Source organism: Pinus tabuliformis, chromosome 1_1, assembly GCF_031772625.1.
Source record: "Pinus tabuliformis cultivar Carrire ecotype Pingquan chromosome 1_1, CPIR1, whole genome shotgun sequence".
Taxonomy (NCBI): Eukaryota; Viridiplantae; Streptophyta; class Pinopsida; order Pinales; family Pinaceae; genus Pinus; species Pinus tabuliformis.
In genome coordinates, this window is record NC_142297.1 from 646,929,916 (window position 1) to 646,943,866 (window position 13,951).

General features: G+C 38.0%; 1 protein-coding gene across 2 annotated transcripts in view; it reads left to right on the forward strand.

The window, feature by feature from the left end:
• Positions 1–7,581, forward strand: part of LOC149215032 (N-glycosylase/DNA lyase OGG1-like) — a 75,271-nt gene extending 67,690 nt beyond the window's left edge. The window contains exons 2-3 of one of the 2 annotated variants that reach the window (XM_089392494.1): positions 6,570–6,780; positions 6,914–7,581. In XM_089392494.1, coding sequence (XP_089248620.1) covers positions 6,570–6,780; positions 6,914–7,156 — 454 coding nt within the window. In that variant the 3' untranslated portion in view covers positions 7,157–7,581. The remainder of the gene's footprint in view (positions 1–6,569; positions 6,781–6,913) is intronic. The other variant, XM_089392495.1, reaches the window with a different exon arrangement.
• Positions 7,582–13,951: the final 6,370 nt, after the last annotated feature.

Consider the following 13,951-nt stretch of genomic DNA (forward strand, 5'->3'; position numbering starts at 1 on the left):
TGCTCTATTGCATGGTTCCACACAAAGGCATTCTTCTTGAGTATGATGGTTAATGGGGCTGCAATTTACTCGTAATTCAATCCCTTAGGGTTTGATTATGCTTTCATAACCTCAGTTCTCTTGAGATTCACTTACACTCGTATCCTATTATGTGACCCAAGTATTCCATTCCTAAAGCACCAAAAGCTCGTTTGAAAGTTTAAGGAACAATTGGTCACCTTGGAGTAGTTGTAGGGTTTTATCAACATGCTTCACATGTGGTTTGTCAGACATTGCTATAAATCAAGATATCATTAAAGAAGACAAGCACAAAGTTGCATGGGAAGGGCCAAAAAATCTTGTTCAAGAGGCTTTAAAAAGTGGATGGGGCATTAAAAAGATCAAAAGGCATCATTATAAACTTTAATGTTCTTTTGCCACTTTCATCCAAAGGTGGTGGTACCTAGAGCAATGTTCCAATATATGAAGAATTGGGCACAATGAAGCTCATCCAAAAGGTCATTAATCATTGGGATGGGAAATTTGTCTTTCATTGTCAACTTATTAAGAGCACGAAAGTTGGCTACATGTGTGAGTTTCCTTCTTGCTTTAAAACCATGACTAATGGGGATGAGCAAGGGCTATTACTAGGACATATCACGTCAACCTCCAACAATTTTTGAATGATCTTTTCAATTTCATTCTTTTGTGCAAAATGATGTCGATAATGACCCACATTGGGTGGTTGATTATTGGGAATCATCGGGATATCATGATCATGGTTTCCATTTGAAGGAGTTAAGCCATGGGATGCCTTAAATAGCTATTGATGCTTAGTTAAAACCAATTTTAAATCAGGGTGAATTGCTTGTGGGGGTTATCCATAACTTGAATAGCATTAAATGGGTTATAATTGAATGGCATTAAATGGGTGAGACCTTTGAGGACCTTTGAGGATTTGTTTACAACCCTCCTTATTAAAGCTCATTTATAACTTCTTGAAATTTATTGTAGGTGGACCCAATATTCTTAACCATCTTGCTTTGAACACTATGTTACAACTTCCCATTTCGGTAGTGAACATGTTTGATTTGAGGAAATAGACCCCCATTTGAAGTTTCACATTTGCACACTTAATACCTCCATTAACTATCAAGGTGAATTTCCTATGGAGGGCTGCCCATAGCTTCGATGGCATTGAATTGGGCAATAATGCTAGAGTGGCCTTTTTCAAGAGCTTTTCCATACTATGAGAGTTGATATTTTTTTAGGGAGTTGGATTGGAGACCTTTGAGGTTGTGTTTACGACCTTAGTTATTGAAATTCATCTACAACTCCTTGAAATCCATTGTAATCGAACCCAATGTTTGCAGCCATCTTGCTCTGGGCATTACAACATAGTTTCCCATTGCAATAGTGAACATGTTTAATTTAAGCAAATAGTTCCCATTTGACGTTTCGCTTTCTCACACTTGACACCTCCATCGGCTATCATGATTTGATAATTGTGCAATGAAATTGTGGGTTTTGTCATTGTTGATTAATATATTAAAATTTTTGTGCTTGATATATCCAATTGACTTCAGGGTCTAGGGAGTTGATATCCTTGATAACCATGGAGGGAAATTTAGGGTTCTTTTCAAGCAGGCTTTTGGGTGATTTTTTCAAGAGGCAGCGAAGTCTTTGCTGGATCCAAATTTGGCATGACTTCCTTTGAAATTTCCTTGGGTGTGCTGAGCTGGGACATATCTGTAATAAATGGTTTTGGTTCCTTACATCTATTATGCCCTTTGACCCATTTTCATCATGATTATAACAAAGTTTAAAACATTGACATTTTGTTGCTTCATCCAAGGTCGACTTGTGGAACCTCAAAGGTTGGGGTGTTGGTGAACTAGTCATAGTTATAGAAGGGCGACGTGGATAAGGAATAAAGGTGCATCTTTTGGTTTGTGTAGTTATCATCACTTGTCAGTCTCTAGCTTGTTAAGAGGTATCCAATCAAGTAGATGGGTGAGCCATTGGGCCATTGGGACTTGTGCTCTGGTCTCCTCTTTGAGACTATTGATAAAACATCCTTTGAAAAAAGGATAGGTCATGCCCTCTATGATTATTACCAATTTCTCAAAGGTCATGCTAAAGTCTCCAATTGTGCTTGTTTGGTTGGTTCCATTTGGTCGCATTGGGTAGGTTGATGGCTAGACGCTGAGAAAGTTATTGTTGCATGTCGACAATAGGAGAAACTTGGGCTTTCTGGGAATTTTATCTTAGTAACCTGGATTTAGATATGGGCATTTGGGTTTTCTAGTTGGGTGATCCTATTGTCCATGGTCATGCTTCTAGTGGATGTCATGGGGCACTTAGGTCCACCAGATGGATTGCCAAGGAATTATACCAATGTGATCAAGAAATTATACCATAATAGTTGGGTCTTGTCCACCAAAAGAGTTACCAAAGAGCTATACCAATGTGATTAGTGTTGCTTAAGGAGTCTTTGGAGATAGGTTTCCCACAATGGTACTATTTGGTCCACTTGACTTATATTTACTGCTACCTAAATATTACTGTGGGTGATGAAATTATCAGATTCTTGATATTCCAAGTATTTTTTTTTAGTACTCGTGTTGCAAGGCTAGAGTTTGCGGGGCTTAAGAGAAAAAGAGTGTCAAGTGCTATAGCATGATATACTTGAGGGTTTCCAACAATAGTACTTGGTTGAATCTTAACAGTGATAACTATGGAGGCTAGATTGTACCCATTGTTATACTACCTGATTCCTTGGTATGTGAGAGACATCTCCTCGAGTGTTGTTCTCAGTGTGCTATAGCAACAAATCCATTGATAGGTTTATGTAGGGATGGTTTCAGGTGTTCCTAGTGGGCTTCTGATATTCCTGAAGTTATGTGGAAGATCAAATGTGTATACATATTTTGTCTAATGCGGTACTACTCGCTAGGCACAAATATATGTGTACAAGGGTGTCCAACCAGGTGACATCCACTTGTATTGCTTACATGTTTGCCTCCTAGCCATAGTTTTACCTGCTGAATGAGAGATTGTTTTGTTTAGATATGTTGGAACACCTCTAAGACCTTAAAAAAAATTCTCCAATATTTGCGTGTGTGTTGGCACAGGAAAGAGCTTCAATATCACTTGTAGTTTGCTTTAGTGAAAACAATAATTTATATGCAATATCCAAGCAATATAAACTGCAGAAAAGTAAATAGGAGAAACAATGATATTAAACTTGCAGAATATGAAGCCTTCTATTGATAACTCCAGAAAGAGAGCAATATTCATGGGCCCCTTTGGAGGGCAACTTCCATTTGAGTAGATATCCAATATACTAACAATACTTGGCAAAACATTACATGGATTTCTAGTTATATAAATAGTTTATCACTAGCAAAATCCTATCTACTTGTGGTCCCATTATTAAATGAGTACCCTTATACATTAACTACCCAATAAATACCTGATGACCCTTACAAAAAGAAGATGGCTTCATACATTAAGGGACTAACTCCTAGGTTCCCTGAAATAGGGAGGTTTGGGTAGGGATTTAACAGGTTGATCTCCTTTAGTCTACCCCTTTTGCTAGTTATGCTTTAATGTTATTAGATTTAAATTTTGAGTGAACTGCTCTTTATTGTTTTCTTTGTTGAGATATGCATTATTCACACCCTTTACAGCTATAAATGTAACTTTCTCACCTACAAATTAATTTATTTGGTCTTACCCCTTTTGCTATCTATGCCTCCCTGTTATTAGATTTAGATTTTGCATGAACTTCTCTTTACTATTCTCTTTGCTGAGAGATGCATTGTGCACTTCCTTTATAGCCGTTAGTGCAACTTTGCCACCTACAACTTCGTAACTTGCAACATCACAGCAGGCAACTTTGCGGCCAATAATCACATCGTCACCAAGTTTTACATTTATGCATCTGACTCAAGGCACTGTTTTGAGGAGTCTTGCCATAGAAATTTGGGAATCTATCATCTGTATTAGGGACTTCATTATTGTTTAATGTGCTTCACGCTTCCTTGAATATGGCGTACTGTCTATCCTGGAATTATTACAGAAAGCTTGGAGTTTATGAATGATCCAACTTTCAGCCTCTTACGACCTAGGCTCGCACTTGATGAAAGGGTCCTAATCATAAATATGAAGCCTGATGGGAAACTTGGAAAGGTCATCCACTGTCACCACGGTGGCTATTTCCCTCACTTAGGTTGGGTCTTCTACAACAGGAGGGATTCCCTAAGGTTGGATTACTAAAGCTACGAGTCACGACAACCAGGCTGAAGGTGATTATGAAGACTTAGCTTTAGCAAAACAAATACATTTTAGTAAATAGATAAATTAGAGACTAGTGCCTATTAAATCTTGGGCAAATGGAGTCAAGAAATACCAATGTAAAGGGGACAGTTTTGTGAATGATTAAGGATGAAAGCCCTGCTAAAAGCATGCTACAATCAGCCTTAATGACGCTGAAAACAAATACGGAGATAAGTCTTGGAGAGCTCTATTGTTGTCACTCTTGAACAAATTTATGAAGGTGCTGTTCTACAATGACATTAATTCCCATAACAACTTATCTGATAGATTAACGAGTAATATATTCAGAAATACAGGCAAAAAGGAAATAAGAGGGAGAACCTTCTCATATTACACCGATCTTTAGTTCATGTTTTATTTCAGTTTTAGCACATATAGTCTCACATATAAAGGCTGATTTTGGAGTCTTGGATGTAAAGCCTCATCTATAAAGGCAAATTTTGGATATTTGCATCCTGTAATCATCTGTTGGAGTTAATATAAATTTGGATTTCCTTCTAAAATGTCATTAATATGTTTCATTCTTTCTTTTCTTGCAAATTAATGTGTTATAATTTATTTAATATTGACTCTCTCTCTCTCTCTCTCTCTCTCTCTCTCTATATATATATATATATATATATATATAACATTTCGACCACGTTTCCATTTTCCAGGGGTTGCGTTTCGGGCCGTCCCTGTTTCAGAAACTTCTAGACGTTTCGGGGTTTCGTGCAACTTAGCAAATAATCTAATAGATTGTGATGGAACCAGGTGAAAGGGGTTAAATGCCAAGTGCTTTCCAAAATGAAATGCCAACCATGCCAAGGTGTCATCAATATGTGAAATAAACCTCAAGAACTAAGGTGCTCCAGCTAGGCATGATATACCATCAGAATAATGTAAAAATTGTCCCACCATCTAGTATAACACAAGAAAAAGGAACCATGTGGAACATCCCTTCCAATAATATAACAGTACTACCATCCATAATCACTAGGATGCTCCAAGGAACAACATGATGCGAAGATAAATCATATGAAGTTGCAGGCAACTATGAGGTGTATACCAAGAAGATGATCCATCAAGCAAAAACATGCAATATGAAGCAAACCAATAGATGAGCCATGATCATGACAATCCATGAAGGATAAAAATGATTCTCCAAAACACCATCCATTCAAATAATATGAAGGTTTACACCCCCAATCCATCAAAATTTCACATGTATCATGCTATAAACCCATTCACTGTGATGAAAATTACAACTGAAACTTCATGCCATATGAGGTGTAACACCGACTATTGCTTTGTTACTTTCCGACATGCGATTTGAAATTTGTTGAATAGTGAATCAACTTTTTTGAAACATCAATCATTTGCACACTCCATACATCGACTATATGCTAGACTCTTTTGTAAACTGCCTTGTGTAAACATTCATCTTTATCTATGAAATCTGGCATTCTTTTTTTATTTATTTGCACTATACATCAACAGAATCGAATGTATGATTGTTTAATCTTTATGTGCAGTCCTCTTCTTTTTTCTTGATGTCTTTCCCCCTAACTTATGAACATTAAAATAAGTTAAAAACATGACCAAATATCTGAACAATCTGCATCGAATCATCTGAGGAACTATGAAAGTGCAACTTTGTTTGTAGTTATCATCTACTCAAGAACTGAATTTTTTCTTCACATTCTTATTAAGTTGCATGGAAAGGGATAGATCTTTGGAAAAGTTTGGATCTGGATACAGGGATATGGCATGTATGTATGTATGTATGTATGTTTCATAAATAATACCCATGAACCAGTAACATAAAAAATTCAGATCTCCAAATATATATTTTGCCTCAAGAATCAAATCTCTTTCACAAACTCAGTAATGCAGACTGCTGTGAAAAACTTATATTGTTTTGTTTTAAAATGAGGGATGGCATCTAATTTTACAGACAAAAGATAGGTTTTAGGGCCCCAACTGTATGCAGGACGTATGGATCTGGATCCAGATCTGTGGAAATGCAAATCCTGGATCGATCTGGTAACCTAGTGTTCCTATGGAAACGCAAATGCTTGGTTGATCTGGTAACCTAGCATTCCTGCTTATGTTTTATTTCTAAACTATGATTAATTCATCTGTAAATTCCACATAGAAATCTATAATAGCGCTTCATTTTGCTTTCAGTTCATGACCAGTGTGATTCTCTTTCACACTTATAGAACTTCTTTAGTAATTATTGATAGTCTGCTGGTAGTGTGACACAGGGCCAAATATATAGTTGGAGCAGTGGAGTCTCTTAAGTCAAAATGTGGTGGAGGCAAGGAATGGCTCATGTCTCTACGAAATTTACCGCTTGAAGACGCTATTGAGGCTCTTTGCACATTGCCAGGAATAGGTCCAAAGGTTGCAGCTTGTGTTGCACTTTTTTCCCTAGATCAACACCATGCCATTCCCGTTGATACACATGTATGGCAGGTGAGATTTTTACTTATGTTAAAATGTCTATTTTGAATTGGGAATGTGTTGCTTTTGCTCAATAAAGGTAACGATACTTGTACATGCACCTAACATCATGCTGTGCCTCTTACTTCCCATTCCATAATGTCAGCTTGCTACACGATACATTACTCCTGAACTTTCAGGTGAGCGCTTCACCCCAAAGTTATCACGCAATGTCTCTGAAGCTTTTGTGAAAAGATTTGGCAAGTATGCAGGATGGGCACAAACTGTACTCTTTATAGCTGAGCTTTCCTCTCAACAAGATATCCTACCACAACACTTACGGTCAACAAAGGCGACAAAATCAAAGACAAAACATGAAGAACTTATTGATAGAGAGATAGAAGATTGACTATCACAGCATTGTTAGGGCTTGTGGTCTTTGGTCATGTAATTCGTAGATTCTTTCTTATATCTTGAAGGCATGGAAGAGTTTCATATCATCATGGTATGACCAAAGAATGCCCTGCAAAATGATATAACACCTAGAGGTGTCAATGTCTACAAGATTAACCATTAATCTCTTTATTTGTTGGCTCATTTGGACAGTAGAATAGCATTGTTAGTAACTTTATAAGTATGTAACATGTCCTCCAAATTCTCCTTGGTTTCCCCTCATTATTTAAATTTTCAGGTTGCTTTTGCCCTGTGACCTTCCTGGTACATGTTGGGGATATGATTCATTATTATAAACGAAACCGTCAACTTATCAGTTGAGGCATTCATGGACAATTGTTTCGCAGATTTATGAATTATGGAAAAGGGCTTTTTGTCAGACATTTGTTCTACAATAACGTCATTTCAGACATATTATATATAAGTCGTAACTGTAACTGCTGAGTTATACATCCTGAAATTGAATTTTTCTTTTTGTCCTAAACATTATAGCTTAGGTGTCCTGGAAAATTCTTGAGGTTCTACATTCTAGTTTGCATCTTCACATGCAAATTTCCATAGGCCTTATAATGCATGAAGTTGATTCATTTTGTTAATTTTAGATAACAATGGTATGTTCTATGCTTGCAACAATTATTTCAATGTCTTTTTATTAGTCCAATGATAATTTCCACTTTAATTAACAATAGCAATCACATTAACCATTGACAATAACTGTGGATAGAACATAAACAATAAAATGCAGAAGACAAGCCAAGACAAGAGAACACAAGAATTTGGCTCAAGCTAGGGAAAAACCCCAAGATGGGGAAAACCCTTAATCAATCCTTATTGTCAAATATCAAATGTTCAGTGGAGAGAGAATTTCCAATAGAGTACAATGATGAGAGTCAAAGTCAAGGTGACTTGACTTTCCAATTAGATGATCCAATACCACTGCCCTTGGTCAAATAGATGGCCCAAACAAAGTCTGCAATCCTGCTCTCAGTCAACAGCAGTCAAAGCCCTAAACAGAAAGTCAACAGTGGGCAACACAGCAGAAAAAGAGTCCTCCTTGAGCTTGGTCAAGGTCAAAGCAATTTGGCCTTCTTTGGAGGTCAACCAACAGCAAAAACAGTCAACAAAGGAGCAGTCAAACTCAGTCAGAAAGTCAACTCCGCAGTCAAATCAGTCAATGCAGATCAACCTGCTCAGAATACCTTGAAATCTGTGCCAATAAATGCGGCCTGCTGAAACAGAGATAACCCCTCCAAGAACGCAGTCAAATGAAGTCAAAAGAGCCTCGGTCAATGCTGGTCAAAGTCTCCCAGAAACAGAAAGTCAATGCAGGTCAGATCAGTCCTCCACAAACTCGCATGTGTGAGATGAATAGCTGCCCAATCAGATATACAAACCAATCAGATGAGGAAAGAGAGGTGTGTTGATGAGATGCTAAAATGAGGATGAAAGTCTCTTCTATTTATATGAGATGGAGAAGGGTTCAAATTTTCATTAACCCCAAGCTGACCTTGACCAATTGCACATGTGTGGGCTGACCTTCAAAATCATATTTTTCCTTGTCCAAATTCAGTGAGCTTTAGTTCAATTTTGGTCCTCGAGGAAAGAGGAATTCAATCCAATAATCATTTCTTCAAATGAGCTGTCCAAAGTGGAATTTGGCCCTAGTTGCATATTTTAACACATTTGGATACTTAAATTCTCTACACACACCTACATTTAATGGGATCTTTGAGTAGCATTTAATAGGTCTTACAATCCTCCTACATTGTGTGCTTAGAAATCAAACATTCAAAGCTAAACACTCGTTTCCCTACATAATTAATTCAGTCCATGATTCTCTCTATGTGCTTCAACTTATAGGGAAAATTAGGGTAATTTAGGAGAATTTCTACGTGCCATGTGTGAGAGTCTTGTAGAACTTGTGAGTAAAATTCTTCCTTGTAGTTGTTGGGCCAAAATTCTGAGTAGTTGTTGGGCTGAAATTTTTGGATGAAGTTGTAGTAGGTTGAAGTTTGGAAGCTACCTTGGAGAAGATTTTATTGGGGGATGACTTGGTGCTTGGTAGGGTTGTTGGATTTGATCTTTGGGTCTTGGAAGTTTCTTTGTAAGTAGATTCTATAGAAGAAGAGAAACCTTTTTTTGGTTTTCCCCTTGGAGGGGTTTTTCCCTGGCTTGGAGCCTATATCTTGTGTACTTTGTCTTGTTGTGGTTTTATTATTTTGGTAATTTCTTGATGAACAAGATCTAATAAAGTAATAAAAGGGCAACACATATCACAAGTAATTATCAAGTTAAGAAAAATCATTTATAATAAGCGAGTCTTCTAATTTTCTAGCATGGTATCAGAGCTCAGGTGCAAGAAGGAGACTGAAGATCACATTCTAGTTGGCACTATGGAAAGAATTGTAAGGAAGGGTTTCAACTTTTTCTTGGGAATCTCGCTAAATCTATCAAGGATTTCATATTAAAGATCATCTCCAAGATTGCGAAGGAAGTAATAGATGGAAGTTTGTTCTTTGCTTTATCCAACACTTTCAATGATGAGAATGTCTGGGTTATTGATAGTGGTGCCTCCAGACATATGAAAGGAGAATGCAGTCAACTTCAAACCCTATCTAAAGGAAACTCCTATCATTCAATCGAACTTTGAGATAAGAAGGGATATCTAGTGAAAGGCATTAGATCTACTTTGTTGGAGCTAGAGTCTAGTGGAAGCATTCACCTCAAGTATATTTTATATGTTCCAGGTTTGAAGAAAAACTTACTTTCTATTTCTTGTCTAGAATTAAGGGTGATAGAGTTGCTTTTGTTGATAGCAAGGTTTTGGTTTGGGTAAGGGCTCTAGTATTGATGATGCTAGGGTGATTAGGATCTGTGAGGGGACATTATATATAATTTATACACCTCTATCTCATGCCCTATTCCACTTGGATGTGAGTCCTTCCAAACTATGACATAGAAGGTATGGACACCTTCATTATAAGATTTTTCCATCTCTAAGTCAAATGGTCAATGGCATCCCCGAATTGAAGGAAGAACATGAAGGGACCTGTAAGGGATGTGCTCTAGGAAAGAACGTGAAGAAGCCATTTGTAAGAAGTGATACCAGATCTAAGGAAGTTTTAGATCTCATACATTCAGATGTATGTGGACCTATGGAAATCAAGTCTCTTGGTGGGCATCAATATTATGTAACCTTCATTGATGATTTCTTAAGGAAGACTTGGTTATAACTTCTCAAGAACAAGGACGAGGTATTTAAAAAGTTTTAGGCTAAGTTGCATGAAACGGGGAAACGGAAACGAGTTTCCAAAACGGGAAGCGAAACGAAACGCGACCTCCCCAAATTTTGGAAACGGGGAAACACGAATATATATATATATATATATATATATATATATATATATATTAAAAATATTTAAAAATTATTATTATATATATGTGCAATCATAAAGCATGAATGATACATTTACATTATATGATTATAATTTATTACATTTAAACATTAAGATTAAATTTACATCACATTTACTCATGAGTCATGAATGATCACATAATGAAAATAAAAATATAGGAAAATCCAAAATCAGCCTTTATTTATATTAGTATATGAGGCTGCAAGTACAATAAAGACTATAAGGCTGCAAGAACTATAGAGACAAGTCACAAAAGACTAATCCTCATCATAACAATCCTCATCAAAAATAGAAGCAGCACAATGCTCAACAGTGGATGGTAGTGCTGAAGAAGATGATGCACCAATTCCACGATCAGATTCGGCCTCAATATTCAGGGCAACAAGAGAGAGATCCAAATCAGGATTTTCTGCATCCACATCCCATTCTTTACAAGGACCACTGTTGTATTCTGGACCCCTACGAGATGCAAGGCAAAGGTTGGAGTGTACATAAACAAGATCCTCTGCTTTCTGTGAGCCCAACCTATTGCGCTTCACAGAATGAATAAAACCATAAGTGCTCCAATTCCTTTCTGCTGATGAAGAGCTTGCCACTTGTGAAAGAATACGAATGGAAAGGTTTTGCAAATGTACACCATTTGCTCCATGACAAATCCACCACCTAACTGGATTCATGGTGCTTCTCTCCTCCAAAGCTGATATATCTGCATAATCATCTATTCCTGCAGCAAAACTGGCAAATTCCTCCTTTACCTCCTTATGTAGATGAGAAGGAAACATTCTCATAAGGGCTTTTTTCACCCCAGTAGCCACCTCTCTATCCTTATGGGGTGCCTTCCTCTTCCCATTGCTTTTAGCAATAAGCTCCTCATCATAAAATTTGGGGTTCAAAGCATGTGCTAAAGTGTGCAATGGTGTATTGAAATTGTTCCACCTATCAACAATGATTTTCTTGATCAAACCAGCAAAATGATCATCAACAAACAAAAGTTGTGGAGACTCCTGCGAAATGATTTCCATAGTTTTCTCAACCATGGAATCCATGCCATCATATACCTCTCCCAAGAAAGGTTGGTCAGTGTCAGCACTCCGGAGAAGCTCAAATGCAGGGGTTGTGAACTTTAGCAAGAAATCTACCTTGCTCCACCAATCCTCATCAAGGCACAATCTACGCACCATAGATCCCCGCTCTGAATCTGCTTGTCTCCACTCAATCCAAAGTTGACTCACCACCATAGAAACTAATGCATGCTTAACCTCAACAAGGCGGCGCAACATCACGAAGTTTGAGGCATATCTTGTCTCAGCAACTTTTAACAACTCCAATTTGGAGTACTCTCGAAATATGGCCTGAGACTGGTGGTGGTTGGTGATGAATTTGATAATCTCCCTTGCTTCCCCTGTGAGTTCCTATCCAGGAAACTTTGTTGTCGATCTCCTCTAAGATCAGATTCAGATTATGGACAATGCATGGTGTCCAAAAGATGTGGTCATACCTCCCCTCAATAATTAAACCTGCAGCTTTGCAAACTGGTGCATTATCCGTGATAACTTGCACCACCTTGTTAGACCCTATTTGTTCAATAGCTTTTATAATAACATCAACAATGTATTGTGCATCTTTCACCTCTCCTGAGCAGTCTTCTGCCTTGATAAACATTGCTCCTTTGGGGGAAGTGGCAATGATATTTATCAATGGTCTGCTCCTCATATCTTTCCAACCATCTGAGACTATGGTAACCCCAGAGCTACTCCAGGAAGAACGAATTGGAGCTAAAATGTCCTCCACAAGGTCCTTCTCATTTTTGAGAAGCTGGGTTCTGACTTTCTCATAGTTGGGCCCCTTGTACCCTTGAGGAGCTTTGTTAACTGCCCTTATCATATCTTGCCTGTAAGGAGAGCGAACAACATTGAATGGGATACCACATGCATAAATGCACCTAGCCACTCTGGAATCAGTTTCTTCTCTTGCTTGCACATTCACCAATCTAGCAATTCTGCTATCCTGAACTGAAGGGGATGCCCCTGGGCCTCTGGTATTTTTGGGTGCTGGTTGTTCATGTTGTTGAGTGTGACCAGCTCTCCTCTTTCTTGCTTCAACTACAATCCTTGGCTCAATGTTAGATGGAGCTTGAGTAAGCTCATCATGCCTTCTCTTAGTACCATCCGCCTCATCTTGCTCTCTTTGATATGCCCTCCTTGCCAACGGATCTGATGTTTTTGTGCAACCTGAAATCCCCTGTCCTCCTCCATGCAATAGATGCGCCTTCACTCTTGGGTAGGAGCCCTTGTACGTATTATTGCAAGGATTGCATCGCCATTCCCATGAGCCACCACCTCCACATCTTTGAAGCTTCGTCACATGCCTCCAAAGAGGATAATATTCAGCCCTTGGGTTGGCCCTAGGGCTTGCACTTGCAGCTGCACTTTGGCTGGAAGCCATTGCTGCAAAAATAAATTAAAAAAACAAATTTGTAAATAATAAAATTTAAAAACGTTTTTCATATTTTTGGCTGTATAAACCCTAGAAAAATTGAAGAAATAGTAAGAAAAAACTAAGAAATGAATGTGGCTTACCCAAATTAATTTTCTGTGGCTGAAACTACCCTAAAATGCCAGAAAAGAGGAGAAATATGGCTGTAGCTGAGCCAAATCTGCTGCAAAAATAAATTTAAAAAACAAATCTATAAATAAAAAACGTTTTTCATATTTTTGGCTGCCTAAACCCTAGAAAAATTGAAGAAATAGTAAGAAAAAACTAAAAAAATGAATGTGGCTTACCCAAATTAATTTTCTGTGGCTGAGACTACCCCGAAATGCCAGAAAAGAGAAGAGAAATATGGCTGTAGCTGAGCCAAATCTGCTGCTACTGAAATCTCCTGCTGAAATCTCTTTCTCCTGCTGCTGAAATCTACTTTGCTCACTGCTCAAAACACCCTAGCTGAAACAACTGCCAGTCTCCAAGAGAAACGACTTGCTGAATAGTGTGATGAGAGAATGAGACAAACTGCTCTTTTATAATTTTAGAATAGGTTTCTAGAATTTTCCAGAAACCTAAAAAATTTTTAAAAACCAATAAAAAAATAAAAAATAAAAAACAACACATTAAATTAGGGAAACGTGGCTTGTACGCCCTGGAAACGCGTTTCCGGCCGTACTACCACGTTTCCGTTTCGGGAAACGTGCCAGTACGGCCGGAAACGCGTTTCCAGGCCGTAAGGTACGCGTTTCCGCGTTTCGTTTCCGTTTCAGGGGGGAAACGACCCCTACCCCCACGTTTCCTGCAACTTAGGTTTTAGGAGTTCAAGAATGAAGTGGAGAACCTAACCGAGA